The following is a 16188-nucleotide window of genomic DNA, read 5'->3' on the forward strand; positions in this document are numbered from 1 at the left end:
TACAGCTCTGATTAGCGAGGCATTTTAAGTGTCGGGATTATAACGTGACCAACCTCAATAGAGTGAACAAAGGACCAGCAGATTAAAAAAAAAGTGTCCTAATCATTTAGGAAAGGATAGTTGAAGGTCATCAGATCATACTCCCAGGCGAGTGGAATCACTCCAGGTCTGGAATCGATTCAGCAGAGCAGCAAGGTGGATGGAGAAGGGCAGAGAGGGCATGTCAGGTGGGAAGAAACACCCGCGAAGGCAGGGGGGGCGGGGAACGCGCATGTTCAAGAGAGAGGGCAGCCAAGCTTAGTTTGGACTCATGGGAGGGACCCAAGCTTAGTTTGGACTCATTGCAGGGACCCAAGTTCAGAAGAAGACTAAATCGAGCCCAGAGCTAAAAGCCTGGGTGCCAAGTGCTGGGCTAAGCAGTTTCAACTAAAGCCCCGGAGCAATGGAGAACGACTGAAGGGCTGTTTTTATGGGCATAAGATCTATTTTAAGAAATATCAATCCTGAAAAAAAAGAAAATAAATATCAATCCTGAGGGAGCATGATACAGTGGGAAAGAATTGGCTTTGGGGTTAAATTGGCCTTGGCTGCAGCCCCAGTGGCTCCTTTGGCAACTTGTGACCTGGGCCCAATTCCTTAACCTCCATGCACTTGACTTTCCTCCCTGGCCCAGTGTGGACTAACGGCGAAACTGCACTAAGTCCTGGAGGAGAACTGAAAGGCAGGACACAGGGCCTAGGTAGAGAAGACCGCATAGGGCGTGCAGGAGCACCACCCAGACTGAGACAGCGGCCCGGGGGGCCTTTGCAGCAGAGAGGGAGAAGATGAGTCAACGTCCATGGCTACTCATTGGACCAGATGACTGGTGATGGTCCCAGTGGGTGGTCTCAATCTGTTCAGCAACAGAAATGGAGTGGAAGGCTACTGGATTTATAGGTTCTCAGAGAGACAGACTTGCAGAGTTCTAGTGAGATGAGGTTTGGCTTCGCCCCTCAACCGCTGACCCTTGAGTAACACGGGTTTGACCTTCAAAATGAGAAAGTGAAGGGCAGCATAGGCGATATTTTACAAGGCTACCCTGAGTGAATTTTTAAAAAATATTTTGATAATATGTTGAGCCTAACGCGATTGTGGCACATTTGAAATATGACGTTTCACCATTCTCCGGACATCCCAGTTCAGTGACGTCCATCATATCCATCATGCTGTCCCTCCACCCCGATCAAGTCTCACAGGATGCCATCACCCTGCCCCTAAAGCTTTCCTCTTTTATAAGATTCTTGTGAAAGTACACTTATCTGATAATTTTGAGTCCCTATGTAAATTTAAATAAACAATTTATTTCAGATTGTTATGGACTCTAGACTTTTTGGAGATATTCTGAGATCACCTTTAACCCATAAACCAAAGTCTTTGTAGAACTGAATAACTGGTTAGCCTGACTTGCAAGACATGTCTTCCCTGAGCACTATGCTCTTTCCAGATCTTTCCGCATGAGCAGCAACTTGGAAGATGCCATGGGGAACTTAGGGAAGCGGGAGTTTGTGTCAATGAGGGAGGTCTAGGGAAAGGAAGGTGGGAACAGTTACACCCCTCCAAGAATGCACTCTGTCACTGAAGGGCATGTGCAGACACTGTTGAATTGATGTGGGTTTTGCTGTGGCGAAAAGTCAACTCACTGCTATCCAGTTCATGCCGACTCATCATGGCCGTGTAAGGCAGAACTGCTCCTGTGAGGTTCCCAGACTGTAACTCTGTACAGAGTAGAAAGCCCTGTCTTCCTCCCAAGGTGCAGCTGGTGGTTTTGAATCGCTGAACTTGGGGTCAGCAGCTCAATGGGTAACCACCAGGTTTCCACATTGCAGTGTACAGCCTCAACAATACTAACAACAAACAAGAGAGCAACCTAGGAGTCAGTAGTGGAAGGAACCCAGGGAGGCGGGCAGAGGCAGCGGAGAAGCCAGGCATGGTGGGCTGAAGGCATCACTCGCTCATCATGTGATTACCCCAGGGTGCTGGTGCGAGGACGGGGGGATTGGGCATGAGATGAGGTGTGTGGGTGGAAGTCAGGGTGAAGGTAAAACCCAGGGTTTTCCCTTTCTGGCTCACAGCCAGAACTCTGAGTCAGAAGATGGAGATGGATCTAGTCTTCAATCACGTAGCTCTCTTCTTTTTAGTTTGCACTTGTCACCGGCTACTCTAGGGCAGGACTAACCTTCTGCACACCTGTCCATTTCTTCTGAGTCCTGAAGCCAGGCTGCCACCTTACTCTGGCCTGTCGTGCACGTGGCAGGGAGGCTACTGCTGCATGGCAAAGGCGGCTGCCAGGACAAACTGCTGGGCTGCACCTGCAACACACCCAGGATGCAGCAGGTGGTTAGGCAAGCAGAAGCAGGACATAGGTCAACAACTTTCAAAACACGTGGCGGCTCTCACTAAAACATTAACAAAGATAGGGCCTGCTCAGAATATGGAAGACTCCTCTTGGCTAAGTGTGGCATGGTGTGCGTGGTAGAGCCAAAATTCAAAAGCCCTGGCAGCATTCAGGAATAATAGCTTTAAAGTAACAACACTGTCATGAGCTGCTATGTCCCTTAGTCAATGAAGGGGCACTCGAGTATCCTGTAGCTCTGACTCCCCAAGTCAGATCCTAAAGTTATCCTGTAAATTTCATTCTTTTCTCAATGTTATACTTTTATTGATATCAAATTCACACACCATACGCTTCCACAGTCAAGTCGCGTTTAAAAAGAATGGCGTCTGCATCAGCACAATCCGTTCTCTAGCATTCCCTCCCCCGTCCCACATTCATTGTTTGCTCCCCAATTGCCCTTACCCTCTCCCCTATCCACTAGAAACCATTACATCAGTCGCTGTCTCTATGCACCCACTCCTTCTGTGTTTCCTAAACTGAAAAATTATCCAGTAAGTTTCTTAATTCATGATGGAAGGTCTTTTTATCCTCTCAGAACCCTTACACCATCAGCTCAACGTCTCACCAAGCCTGGGAGATGCCTATGTAGATCATTCACCAGCAAGCGATCTTGCAATTCTTGCAATGCATATCGGAACTGATGAGATCTTAAAAGTGACATGACTATTAACTGCAGCTGATAGCCTTTCCGTTGAAGAGGTTTAGATGAGAGAACTGAAGCTAACGTTATATGAAGCAGTAAATACCCACTGCAAAAAGACACCCTTCCCAAGAAGCTAGGGAAACTTTAAAACTTTGTAGTTGGCTTTAATATTCAATCACAACTGAGTGTGACTCTTCTAAACTATTATGGCGTGAAGGATGCGCATGCTTAGCAAACCCAGACTTATTTATTACCCTCATGGGGCCCCAAACCAATTAATGTTCAGGCGTCTCATAATTTGATATTTTGAATGCAGGCAAAGTGATAAAAAGCTCTTCTCAGTCTGTATTGCATTTTGATCAATGTAATAGAAACCTTGCACTGGGCTAAATCTTAGAGGCACGCCAGTAGGTCCATAGCGCAATAGATCTTTCATGAAAACCAGAGTTGAACAGCTCTGTTATTCCCAGGCAAACAGAGAATTGGGTTTCAGTTCTACATTCTCCAATGGAACCCCGGTGTTTAATTCATAACACCAGCAACGAAAAGAATCTATCTTTTATCAACACCCCAGTGTCAAAGATGCAGGGTGGGGCTGGAGTCATCCCACAATTAAGCATAAAAGATCCATCTGAGATCCAGCTCTCATTTCATTTGGACTAACTCTGGACATTTAATCGTGTTCTCTGCTGCAGAGAAAAATGGGGGTAATCTTGGGCCTGGTGAGATGGGCTGAATGTCCTCTCTTCTGCCTCCTGCCATTGCTGGTTCATTCCTTTCATGTCAAAGTGCCCTGCATTAAGGGTACCACAGCCCGATCTCTAGGAGGAAGGCCATTAAGCAGGCACAGGTTAGCCAGGCTGGCCACCAGAATGAAATGATACTCGCATAAGGTTTGGGAACCCTGTGGAATAATAATTAAGGACATTTAACAAAACGCACTTGAATGATCTCCATTAAAGATGCCCTGGTGGCGTAGTGAGGTAAGTGTTAGTTTGTTAATGGAAAGATTAGCGGTTCAAATCCACAAGCCCCACCTCCGGAGGAAGATGAGGCTGTCTGCTTCTTTGAAAATTTCCCCTGGAACCCTGTGGAACAGAGCAGCTCGACTCTGCCCTGTGGGGCTGTGAGGGGTTGGAATCAACTTGAGAGCCTGGTGGGTAATTTCCAGAGATTCCAGTAATCTCATTTATGAGCACCTGCTCCATGAGCTCGTCCAATGTTCTGTAAAGGAAGCCTGGACGGGTGCACCACATCCAGTGCTGGACAAACCAACAGAGCGGAGCAGACTGCATGGACATGATCTTGAACTCAGATCCTAGAGCCTTTCGTCTTAATTTCAAGGGCCAAGTAGGAAGCTGGAGCACCCTTGGTTGCAACACGGCACTCTTCGAACAGCCTTACGTACTGAAGGAGAAGACAGCTGTCCCCTAGCCTGCTGCCACAACCTTGACTTTTGAGCAGGTGCCATCTCAAACGCGACAGCTCCACGAACAAACGAACTCTCACCACAGGTGAAAGGACAATGCCAGCCTCCTTAAGCTCGTCGGGCACTGAGGCTGCAAACAGAGGTGAGGTTCCAATTCTGACTCTGCTCTTTGATGGCTGTGCCACTTCTGAACCAACAAGCATTCACCGTCTCCAAGTTCAGAGACGAGTGAGTGCCAAGCGCCCAACAACAAACATGGGCACCACGTAGCAGTCTCATGGGCTTCTATGCATATGACGGTCCTATTTTTAGGCGTTCTCACATTAACTTCACAGGCAAATTCACTGTCATGCTCTGGGTCATGGGTACATCATAACCCAAGCCAGAAAAACAAGTGTCATTAAAAACAAAACAAACTTTAGGGGCTTCTGCTCTTTATTCTCACCCAGGAAGGAACCTGATTTCTGGAGGCTGAGTACAACCTAATATTCTTACCTTTCACTCATGGTCACTGAAGGGATTCTGACTCAGAGTGACCTTTGGACAGAGCAGAATGGCCCCGGTGAGTTTCTGAGACTGTAAATATTTTCAAGAGGAGAAAGCCTCATCTTTCTCTTGAGGAGTGGCTGGTGGTTTTGAACTGCTGGCCTTGAGGTTAGCAGGCCACTGTGGAACCCACGCCACCACCAGGGCTACTATAGAGCCACATAAAATTACACATAGAAAGGGAAATAACCACTGATTCTCTTGGTGACTCACATTTCTGCCTCATCCATTCTTGTGGTTCATTTTTTAAATCATTTTACTGAGGGCTCGTACAATTCTCATCACAATCCATACATACATCCATTGTGTCAAGAACATATGTACCTTTGTTGCCATAATCATTCTCAAAACATTTGCCTTCTGCTTGAGCCCTTAATATCTGCTGCTCATTTCCCCCTCCCTCCCCACTGCCCCCTACCTCATGAACCTTTCATAATTCATAAATTATTCTTATTTTGTCATATACTACACTGTCCAACGTCTCCCCCCACCTTCTTGCCTGCTGTCCCTCCCCCAGGGAGGAGGCTATATGTAGATTCTGGTAATCAGTTTCCCCTTTCCACCCACATTCTCTCCACCCTCCAGGCATAGCCACTCTCACCACGGGTCCTGGAGGAGTCCTCTGTCCTGGGTTCCCTGTGTTTTCAGTTGCTCTCTGTGCCTATGTACGTCCTCTGGTCTAGCCAGCTTTGTAAGGTAGAATTTCATGGCCAATGTCACCACTGGTTTCTGAGTGTTTAGTTTACAAATAAGTCCTCTCTTCCTTTCTGGTTTTCCAAAGGAGACTCCATTGGGTTTTTGTAAAGTTTTCCCAACAACTTCCATAGAGCAAAGCCATACCTTTCCATCCACAACGGAGACATTAGCAGCTGGTGAGGATTCAGCCGTGGAGGTGGAAGGGAATATGTGAAAACTAGCATCTCGCGGTGACCTCACAATTTCATTCTGACGATATAATCGGTGGTGGCGCAGTTTCGAGACCCAGGCATCAAACCAGTCCTGGGATTTTACCTAAAGCAAAGAGAAAGCAATTAGGAAACCCATTTCCTGGTTATACCATGGACATCACCTTGCAATTTCCCTTGATAACAGCAGAGAGATTTGGAACACGCTTGCACCTTCAAATGATAGATGTGCTCTTCCGTGTCGAGGTCTATTCGCCGAGCTTTCTTTTTAATCGACATGACTGAGAGGCCGACATCAATGCTCCCATGGACCTTCCCTTTTTGAATCTGCAATCAAGAGACTAGTCAATAGACTGGTGGGGCATATAATGACAGGTGCTTCTGTGGTTAATTTAAGTGACCTCCATGCAATCGCTCATATCTCCGTGGGAATTAGAATGCGACGTCTCCTCTAAGGCGCTCTTCCTCTGAGGACGGCTGCCGTTGCTGCGACCTCACAGCAATTGCGATAAGGCAGCGGCTCGTCTCTTCTCCCTACCCTTCGCACAGCCTCCATCATTATAGATCGCACGTGTAGATGCCCCCAAAAGACATCTTCAGTGGTTCCTAAATTAACAGTGGAAAATCTGACCCCACCCCAATCCAGAACATCTTTGAGTAACCATCTGGCAACAGCTGCTGGGGCAGACGGAACAGCTGGGAGGCAAGAGCCCAGAGGAGCAGGCTCCAGCTTGCTACTGTCCCCGTGTGGGTCAAGGACACACAGCGGATTCAAAGAACGCGGTGGGGACAAAGCCTACATCTAAATCCTCCATTGGCTCCCTTGTACCACAGTGCTAACAAAGACGGGGGTTTCTGGTTGTGCATGCAAGTAATTACTTACTATATCCCAGAGAGAGAGTTTGGATTAATTTTAGTGTGTTGGGATCCCCAAGAAATGGGGATGTAGGAAATAGACATAAAGTTCAAGAGGCAGGTTTTAGAAGGACACGCCCAAGAGCAAAGATCGCTCTAAATCTCACAAGCAAACACACAGGACATCATGCAAAGCACGTGCAGAGAGCGGCCGCTTGGGGTTTCTCTTCCACAGAGAAAGGGCCAGATGACCAGGGCCTCACTTTTAGGGTTTGCACTTATGCTTTGGATGTCACAGGTCGCAATCATTCAAATAACACTTCATTTAATTTTCTGGAACTCATTCAGTATGAACTCTCGCTAGTTTGAGACTAGGTTCGACTACACGCATAAGACATGCACGACACGGAGCATGCGGTTTGGTAGCTTGTTACATGTTACAGGCAGAGGAGTGCACAAAGCTCGTAACTACAGCAGGAGGCTTGCATAACAATGGCATTTACTCACTTCAAGCAGAATTCTAAATCGGTCTCTGAGAAATGTCCTGAGTGCTACTTACGTCAAGTGGCGCCTTTGAATACTTAAGCATTCCATTATCCAGGACAAAAAAGCGCTGCAAGAACCAAACAGCCCATGGTTACTGCCTGTCTTCTGAAGTATAGACAGCACTCACAACTGTGGGTGCGACGCCCCTCGGCATCCAGGAATCAATCTGTCTGATCGTTTTAATGCACTTGACTCCAGTGCACCTGGGCACGGTCAGTCACACTAAGCCGCAAGAGGCCAGCGTTTTGCTCCCACATGTTAACCCACTAGGGCTCTTTGTTCAATGGGAGAAGGAGCCTTTAAGTAGTGGGATTTCTCAACAGGGAGGATGTCTTCAGGCCTGCAACTGAGACCTTCTCAATTAACCGAGTTGGGATATTTTTGAAACTGAGAAACACGAGAAGAGAGAAAATTAAAAATTAAATGTCTTGTTTCCTGGACACCTTTAGGAAGAATGAGGTGATTGGGTCTCCAAATCAACCTGTGAGAATGCCGGTCTGTGTGGAGGGAGGTCTTCGCCTTGGAAGTGGACTCCTGACCTTCCCCTGGACACGCTGGGCCATGCCTGAAAATGCTCATGTCTGTTATGGAAATAGAATGGTCTGGACAGTTTAAGGAGTGGCATTAGGCATAAGCTCACAGCTCCATGTAGCAAAATGCTTTCATTTCACTATTAGCAAGCCATCAAAAATTACTTCTGAAATACAGTAAGGATTTAAAAAATATATGCACATATATATTTAGCAACTTTTGTCTCCACCAAGGTGCTCCTGGTCCAACACAAACAGATGTCACCATGTTTGTTCAACATACACCCAGGAACTCTGCTGTGCTGTCCCTCCCCTGCACAACTCAAAGGAGAACCACAGCTCCCAGGACCTAACCCACCACGAGGCCTGACGCTCTCTTCTCCCCTGCACCGATAAAGGGAGACTCCCTAGGGTCGGGACATCCCAGTGCTGGAACACTTTTATCTGGTGCAGACGCAGAGCTGACCCAAGTGTGAGCACACGCTGCTGGAGCACAGAGCCGGCCGCTCTATGTCCTATGTGACAGGTTCTGGGTGTTAACAAGGACGCACAAGAAGAAAGGTTCGCCACAGTTAACCAAAATACTTGATCATGCAACTGCCCGTGGCTTGAGCAATCACACAGGCTGAGGATTAAAGAAATGCATGGCAGTATTACAGCCAAACACAAAACCCCCAAAGCAAACCCGACTCAACGTTGACTCATAGCAACCCTTTAGAGCAGGGTAGAACTGTTCCTGTGGATTTCCGAGACTCTAATTCTTGACGGGAGTAGAGAGCGCTGTCTTTCTCCTGTGGACTGGTTGGTGGTTCCCAACTGCTGACCTTACGGTGAGTAGCCCGGCCTGTAACCACTAGGCAGCCGGGGCTCCTGACTGGCAGCGTGACAGGCCTGGGGAAAAAGGCAAGGCCAGGTTGTTCCTGTTGGTTGCCACCCCGCAGTTCGGCCTCACGTTGAGCCAGAGGTGCAGAGCAAAGCTACTTTGCAGGGTTTCAAAGCAGTGACCTTTTCAAAGCAGATCAGCAGGCCTGTCTTCGGAGGCACCTCTGGGTGGGTGAGAACTACCAACCTTCTGGCTAGTAGTTGAATGCTTAGCTGGTTGCACCACACAGGCAATCCCAATGCATGGGATAAGAAACTTCTCTAGCTCTGAGTGACCCTATAGGGCAGAGTAGAACAGTTTCCATGGGTTTCTCAGGCTATACATTGCTATGGGAGCAGAAAGCCTCATCTTTCTCCCAGGGAGCTGCTGGTGGGCTCAAACTGCTGACCTTGGAGCTAGCAGTCCAGCCTATCACCCATGACACCACCAGGACTCTCCATGTGCAAGGGACGGCTCCTACGACGGATGTAGCAAAATCGTCCCGAAAGAGTGGCTGTGAACGTCTGCCAGTTTTGCTGGCCAGGGATGGAGAGCGCTATATTAAACCTACGGATTCACATGAAACGTGTTCCTTGGACCTTCCCCCTGTTGTTTCATTTCCACCAAAGTGCCTTCGCAGAGAGTCCACAGGAAGGACGTGGGGAAAAAAAGATGAGCATGGCCTTGGATTTGAGAAACTGCAAATTGGGAAGGTCAGAGTTAAAGGAAAAAGTGATCCCAGGAAAGAGAATGGTCAATTGGGCCAAAATGGAGGGAGGAACCAAATGAAAGAGCTTCCTGGCGCTGGCATAACGTGGTGGGCTCAGGGGAGGCAGCTTCAGACGAGGGAGAAGCAGCTTAGTGGGAAGCTGCTGGATGGTTTTCATTCCAGCCTTAGCCGCGGAGAAATGAGGCAACATTTCCCATCTGGCTACTTTGAGGGCTTTCCCCTTAAAGAACGACAAAGCATGTCCTCAAGGAAGTTGCCACAGTACTGTGGCACAGTACTGTGACTGTGCCACAGTCACAGTAAAGGGCCGATGTGGGAAACAGAGGAGATTGCTCTCCTAGCGGTTTCATAGGAGAGGCCGGCGGTCTCTTGAAGGGTTTACACTGGGGGGGGGTAGTTTTCTTTGGTTTGCTACTATCAAGTGAACCCCCAACTCCTGGTCACCCCATGCATGGAGAAAGGAACTGCCACTCTCACAACTGGCTGTGGATTGGACCATTGTTAATCTCAGGCTTTTAACTGGCTGATTTTCAGAAGCAGATGCCCCAGGGTTTGTGCCCAGTCTTAGTCTGGAACTCCACTGAACTCTGTTCCGTTTCATGGCAACGTGCAGCTTCCAGTGGCAGACGGAGGGTGACAGGGCACGGGGTGCTGTGGCCAGTACTCCAGCGAGGTTCTGCTCACAGAAGGTGAACGCTCAAGGTCTGCCACCACTGCCTTCTTCTCTGCTTTAGGATGACAAGAATCTTTTTGCATTTGCAACGAGGGAGTAAAAACATTTCTCCATAATTAAAGCTGGGACATAGAAAAGGGATGTGGAGGGGATGAAAGCTATACACAGTACACACATACTTTACAGGGTCACGAAGCGGCTTGCAGGATCAGGGAGTTTCCCCGTTTTGCTTGCATTGGCAGCAATGATTCTAGGCGTTCCCAGTAAGGAACTAAACAGACATCCATGTACAAGGGCGCCCGCGACACCATCATAGTTATGAAAGCTAGAGATCAAGAAAGGGTCGAGCCAGTCAACGGTGGGAAATACAATCCAACAAAATACATGCCTGCATTGAAAACCAGCTTCTATTTAGAAGAATAATAAATTGCAGGAAGGTATTCGGCAGCAGTTTAGGGTTGGGGTGCTTTAAAAATAGAAGGAAAGATCGTGGGGGTTCCCCCCCCATACGCTTTTTGAAGCCCCCTTGTATTCTTAATAATATAAATGAAAAAAAGGATGATAAAACATCGTTCTGTTTGAAAGTTGGATTGTAAATACCATGTAAAACATTTTTCTCTGCACACTATTATATCGCAGATGATGTAAGTAGGTGTGGTATGTCCCAGCCCACGTGGTTAACTTAGGGCCTGAGATATCAGTTTTCCACACACAACCCTATTTGGGTTCCTTACCTACTGATATCAAACCAGATCCTGCCTGTGACTGAAGACGATCGAGGGACAGTGACTGGAATGTTACCTTGTGCCAGCCTTTTAAAGGCCATTTCCTTTTCTTCAGCATAAAGCCATCATGTTTGTCTGGCTTCTGGACGTTGGTTTGGCCTATTTTCAGCCCTTCTATGATCTCCCAGCTGTCCGCCTCCTAAGAGGAAAGAAGCAAAACAAGTTGCACATTCCCAGGTGCTGCAGAACAGACGGACAAACGCACGGGAGATGGAGGCAGCAGTCGCCTTTGAACCGGCACTCCGCCCACCAAACATCGGCCCAGCATCCCAGGGCAAGCTCTCAAGGCCACACACACTTGGTGACTTTCACGGATTGAAAATGAGCCTCCCAGGGACACCTGCAGGGAAGCAGGGTCCACTCGGACCCGGAGGAGCTATCTCTTCTACGTGGAGCAGTTTGGGCTGTCGATGGCCTGAACGCTGCATGTTTCAAATGCATGCTTCCAGGCAGGTACTCGCTGCACACCGCAGCACTCCAAGTTTCACAATCCGACTGTTTTGAAGACAAATGTATAATGACTTGGGAGGCCCTGGTTTTCTGCTTAGGAATGGAAAGGCTATCACAGCTCCAAGGAGGCTTGTGACCTGCTATCAACACTGCAAGGCCACGCCGCTTCTTCTCAGGGAGGCTGCCTGCCCAAATGCCCCAGGCTTCCTAGGCGTCCTGAGACACACACCCTGGGGAGCTTCTGGATAGAGAATCTGATGGCCTGCCAGGCCAAAAACCTGGGGCTCCGGACGCCACACCATTGCCCATCATCGTTCGAAACCATGACTACATTATGGGAATCTAGGTGTGATTTGCTGAATGAGTTACCAACATCGAAAAAAATCCAAAGATTTCTGACTTTGGATCCCCAAAGCAGTTGTGTTTTCTGAAAGACTATCAGACCTGGCCTGCCATAGGTGAAGGTGGTTGGTCTTCCGTTTCCCAAAGCCCCCAACAGGACCCTATGCTCTTCCTGACCCTAGGTGGCTTCCTGAGTTGTAGGAGGTGATTTCCTGCAGGGCCCTAATACCTGCTGGTCCATCTGCCAAGTCCTAGTCCTTGGACACGTCTCTGGATATTCAGGAGCATGAAGAAGCCCTGGCAACAGTCTAGCAGAAAGACCCCCAGGCAATAGAGTGGTACCTCTCCACATCCTACAGCTTGCAGCTGCAGCCCCGCCCTCAGCACAAGGGGACAAAACCTATCAGGACAAACTAATCGGTTGCCTCAGCCTCCAAATGCTAGACACAATTCCACGGGTGAGAGCAGGCCTTCTACAGAATGCCCCCTTCCAAACTGATATACCACAGGGCCTTCTGAAAACATATCTTCTCTCTGAAATTAGCTCCTAATGCCACCCCCCTTTCATACAGTTCCTCATGTGGTGGTGACCCCCAGCCATAAAATTATTTTCGTTGCTACTTCATCACTGTCCTATTGCTACTGTTATGAACCAGGCGACCCCTGTGAAAGGGCCGTTCGACCCCCAAAGGGGTTGCGACCCACAGGTTGAGAACTGCTGCCAACGAATTTCATCTTAAGGCAGGTGGACCTGTGGCCCAAAGACTAGGTGGGGGATGGCTGAATTGTGGCTGTCGAGTGACTGTAAGCCTCTAAGAAGACTCAGTGACACAACCCATTACTGATGTCGGCTATGGGGACACGGGGGCTCTGAGAGGGTTGTGTAGTCGCCATCTCTGCCTCTTTCTGCTGTTTCCTTCTCTGATCTCATAGCCAGTACAAGCCAAATCTATATATTTATTTTCAAATATGTGTAAGTGGGGTGGGGCTTTTACATGAAATTTTAGGTTTCCAGGAGCTGTGGCTAGACATTGCCTCATCTGGGTGTTATTAATAGTAGGTTGCAGCCTGGCCTCCAGAAAGCTCTCGAAACTGCCTTGGTCATCCCAGAGGGGATGCTAATGACTCAGTCATATACAGAAACATTCATATTGGTGCTGATTTGGCTACCTTAATTGAAGAGTCTGTAAATTTCCCTTCCATAAGAAAACAGCCCAAGAAGTGACTTTCTACATGGAGACAATTTATCAGAAACTGAGACCCATTTGGTCAAAACAGTTAAAGTAGATACAATGACTTTTGGTTTGTTTCTTTTGAATGTTTGCAATAATGCATTTTAGACTCTACACTAAGTTTTTGGACAATACTTTGTAAGCGCAGGCAGAGTGGATGGCTTTTGATTTTTCATTGCTTAATGTGGAATCATAATTCCGTAAGTAGTCCTGCTTATGAATATTGCAGAAGAAACTGGTAGAATTTTATAGTAAGTTCAATGTTTTTGGCTTTCTATTCACATCAGAAAAATAGACAATTACCCTATACAAAAGATTAATCTTCATAGATTTCTTTCTAAAAGTTCTTCATAATAATGAAATTAAAATTAAACTCCATACATGTGTGTAAGTACATTCATTAGGAATCCTTCAGTTCTTAAAGATAACATGTTTTCTTTTTTTTAACAGCACTTCCATATTTAGTGGCCTGAGACACGTAGAATATCTCTAGAAAAATAGCATTTATTTCTGGCTAGGCCTTATTTGAAGTCTAGGATCCATAAGGTGTGTGTGTGTGTGTGTGTGTGTGTGTGTGCGCGCGTGTGTGTGTGTGTGTGATGAAGACTAATATACTGTTTACCTTGGGTAAATGGAAACACTTGGTAATAAGGACAAATGCGTTCATTTTTTTCCTAATTAAACTCAGAATGTAATAAAAGCTTGTCCCTTTGGTGCTATTGTTGCTGATTTCTATCACAGTGGATTTTTTTTCCCTTTCTTCTATGGAAGCTTAACTGCAGAAGGAAATCAGAGAGATTCAATTCGAATGTTGAAAGTTAAAATGTCTTTCTGAAAAGAAATGCTTTCCTTAAGCATACGTACAGCAGCTCTGAGCAAATAACTCTACCCTCGCAGATAGGATATTTTCAGAGCCCAGCAAGGGAAATGGAAAAGAATTCTAATATAGTCCTTACCCTTAAATAAGCTGTCAGCCAGACAAAGAGGCAGAAGATGCAAACCACCTTCCCCCTATTTCAATTAGAAATGCTGACAATAATGTGACAAAGTAGGAAATGAAGACAGCCCACCCTAGGACAAAAGAAAATCTTCTGCATTCTTTCATGCTCAAATGCGTGTCCTCTGTGCTTAGTAAAAAGGGGCCCTTCTAACAGGAAGGGCAGCTGTTTAAGCCCACCAGCTACTCTGCAGGAAGAGGCAGCAGCCTGTTTTTGTACACGGCACAGCCCTGGAGACACTAGAGCTCTGATCAACTTTGTGTACAGGGGCACATGGGCTGGATTGGACTCGACGGCTTATGCTTGGTCAGAACAAACAGAAGTCCCTCAACAAGACGGTCGACACAGTAGCTTGTAGCTTGTATAGGCTCAAGCATAACCACCGTGGCAGTAGGGCTTCGTTTGGCTGTCATGAGCCAGAACCAACTCCTAACAATCTTATGCATGCCTAACAACATAGCAACCTCTTTGGGGAAATACTTTTATCGGGGGCTCTTACATCTCATCACAATCCAGACATGCATCCAGTGTGTCAAACACATTTGCACATATGCCACCATCATCATTTTCAAAGCATTCCCTTCCCACTTGAGCCCCTGATGTCAGCTCCCCATTTGTTCCCCTTTCCTCTCCCACTCTCCCTCACAAACTCTTGATAAGTTATATATTTTCCCATATCTTACGTCGTCTTCCATTGCCCCTCCCCCATGTTTCCCTTATTCCTCTCCCTGGGAGGGGGTTACAGGTTGATCCTTGTGATCAATTCCCCCCAACCCTCCCCTAATCCTCCTGGTATCTCTGCTCCCGCTGTTGGCCCTGGGGGCTTTATCTCTCCTGGAGTCCCTGTGCATAAAAACCTTAAGAGGGCTGCAATCATTTTCTGAAAACAGGGAACAACATATTTGGAGGATAATGTCAATGTACCATCAAAACCTTCTAAAATTTTTCCACTTCCTCTATTTCCTTACACTGGAAGCAGCATTAGAAACCTTGAGGTCATGTTAGTATCTGGCTTAAGTCAGATACACACTTTTGTTCACATAGAAAAAGTCTGAATACTCTTCTCTATGTATCCTTCACGATCTTGATTACCTTCCCCTGTCATTGCCACCCACTTCCCAACTCTCTGACTCGGAGCAATCTACTTACCCTCCCAGTCTCTGATTCCTTCCAGTCCAATGACCATCATATCCATATCCACTTATTGAGCTGGATATCCACCAAGTGAGCAAAGCTTGTACTAATCCAGTGCCTGCACGTTAGTTGTTAGTCACCTTCTCCCTTGTTTTTTTTTTATCCTCTCCTCCTTTAACTCACTGTAGGACGCAGCGGCAGGTTCAGAGGGATTACTAGTCCCACACCGGAATTCAGTATTTGCCATCACATGGAAAGAATCAGATGATCTTTTGTTTGTTTCTCTCCAAACCATTGTTTTTGTGGAGTTTAATAACCTCCTCTCTTTAGTTTAACAGCTTACTCCAGCTGAGAGAATGATTTTCATGGCTTGTGATACAGAAACGTACAGAAAGAAGCACATGGTAAATTTTCTATAACAGAGGGCGCAATAGCGTTTGCTTCTGTTTTTTCCCTTAAAAGATTACATTACTATAGGGAAAGCAAAGTTGGAAGAACCAACTATCCATATGAAGATGTTAAATGTCTTTGGAACTAAAGTGTGAGTTTTGTATATATTTGAACTGAAGGTCGGCCTGCACTGTTATCTTGGAGTTCTTGACAAGGTAGTCTGGCTGCCCAATCTCTCAGGGAGTAGGGGAGGCGCTGGGAGGAGAAGGATGGACAGCATCCCGCGCTCCCTCAGTTGTGCTTTAGATAGACATGCATTCGGGGGTTTCCTTGGTGCGAGGAAGAGAAGGGCGATGGGGAAGGGCCCCTGCCTTCCACATTTTCCTCCAAAGGAAAATGTTCTTTATTAATGATTTGTTTATCCTACAAAGAGCAAAGGAGTGTAGAACTTAAAAGCACTGGTTGTAGAGGGAAACGCATCTAAGTTCAAATGCCTATTTTGCTACTTAACAGCCTTGGCTGACTTAAAGAACATTACTAATGGTGTCTTCTATGCTCGTCAACAGCAAGGGGCTGTTCAGAGGAGCATATTAAATCAGATAATATAGTTAAGCACTTGGAACAGTTCCTAGTGTACAGTACTTGGCCCGTACATGGTAGCTGCATAGTATTATCATTACCGTAGGATTGAGTTAGCTTCGCAT

At 46.8% G+C, this 16188-nt stretch overlaps 1 protein-coding gene across 2 annotated transcripts in view; it reads right to left on the bottom strand.

Moving 5' to 3' along the window:
• The window catches only part of OSBPL6 (oxysterol binding protein like 6), a 92629-nt gene that overhangs the window by 58559 nt on the left and 17882 nt on the right, over positions 1-16188 (bottom strand). For both annotated transcript variants that reach the window (XM_075529529.1, XM_075529527.1), the window contains exons 3-7: positions 10955-11077; positions 7372-7425; positions 6171-6284; positions 5893-6063; positions 2216-2348 (exon numbers count right to left, since the gene is read on the bottom strand). In XM_075529529.1, the coding sequence (XP_075385644.1) occupies positions 2216-2348; positions 5893-6063; positions 6171-6284; positions 7372-7425; positions 10955-11077 (595 nt within the window). The remainder of the gene's footprint in view (positions 1-2215; positions 2349-5892; positions 6064-6170; positions 6285-7371; positions 7426-10954; positions 11078-16188) is intronic.

Source organism: Tenrec ecaudatus, chromosome 13 (assembly GCF_050624435.1).
Source record: "Tenrec ecaudatus isolate mTenEca1 chromosome 13, mTenEca1.hap1, whole genome shotgun sequence".
In the NCBI taxonomy this organism is placed as follows: domain Eukaryota; kingdom Metazoa; phylum Chordata; class Mammalia; order Afrosoricida; family Tenrecidae; genus Tenrec; species Tenrec ecaudatus.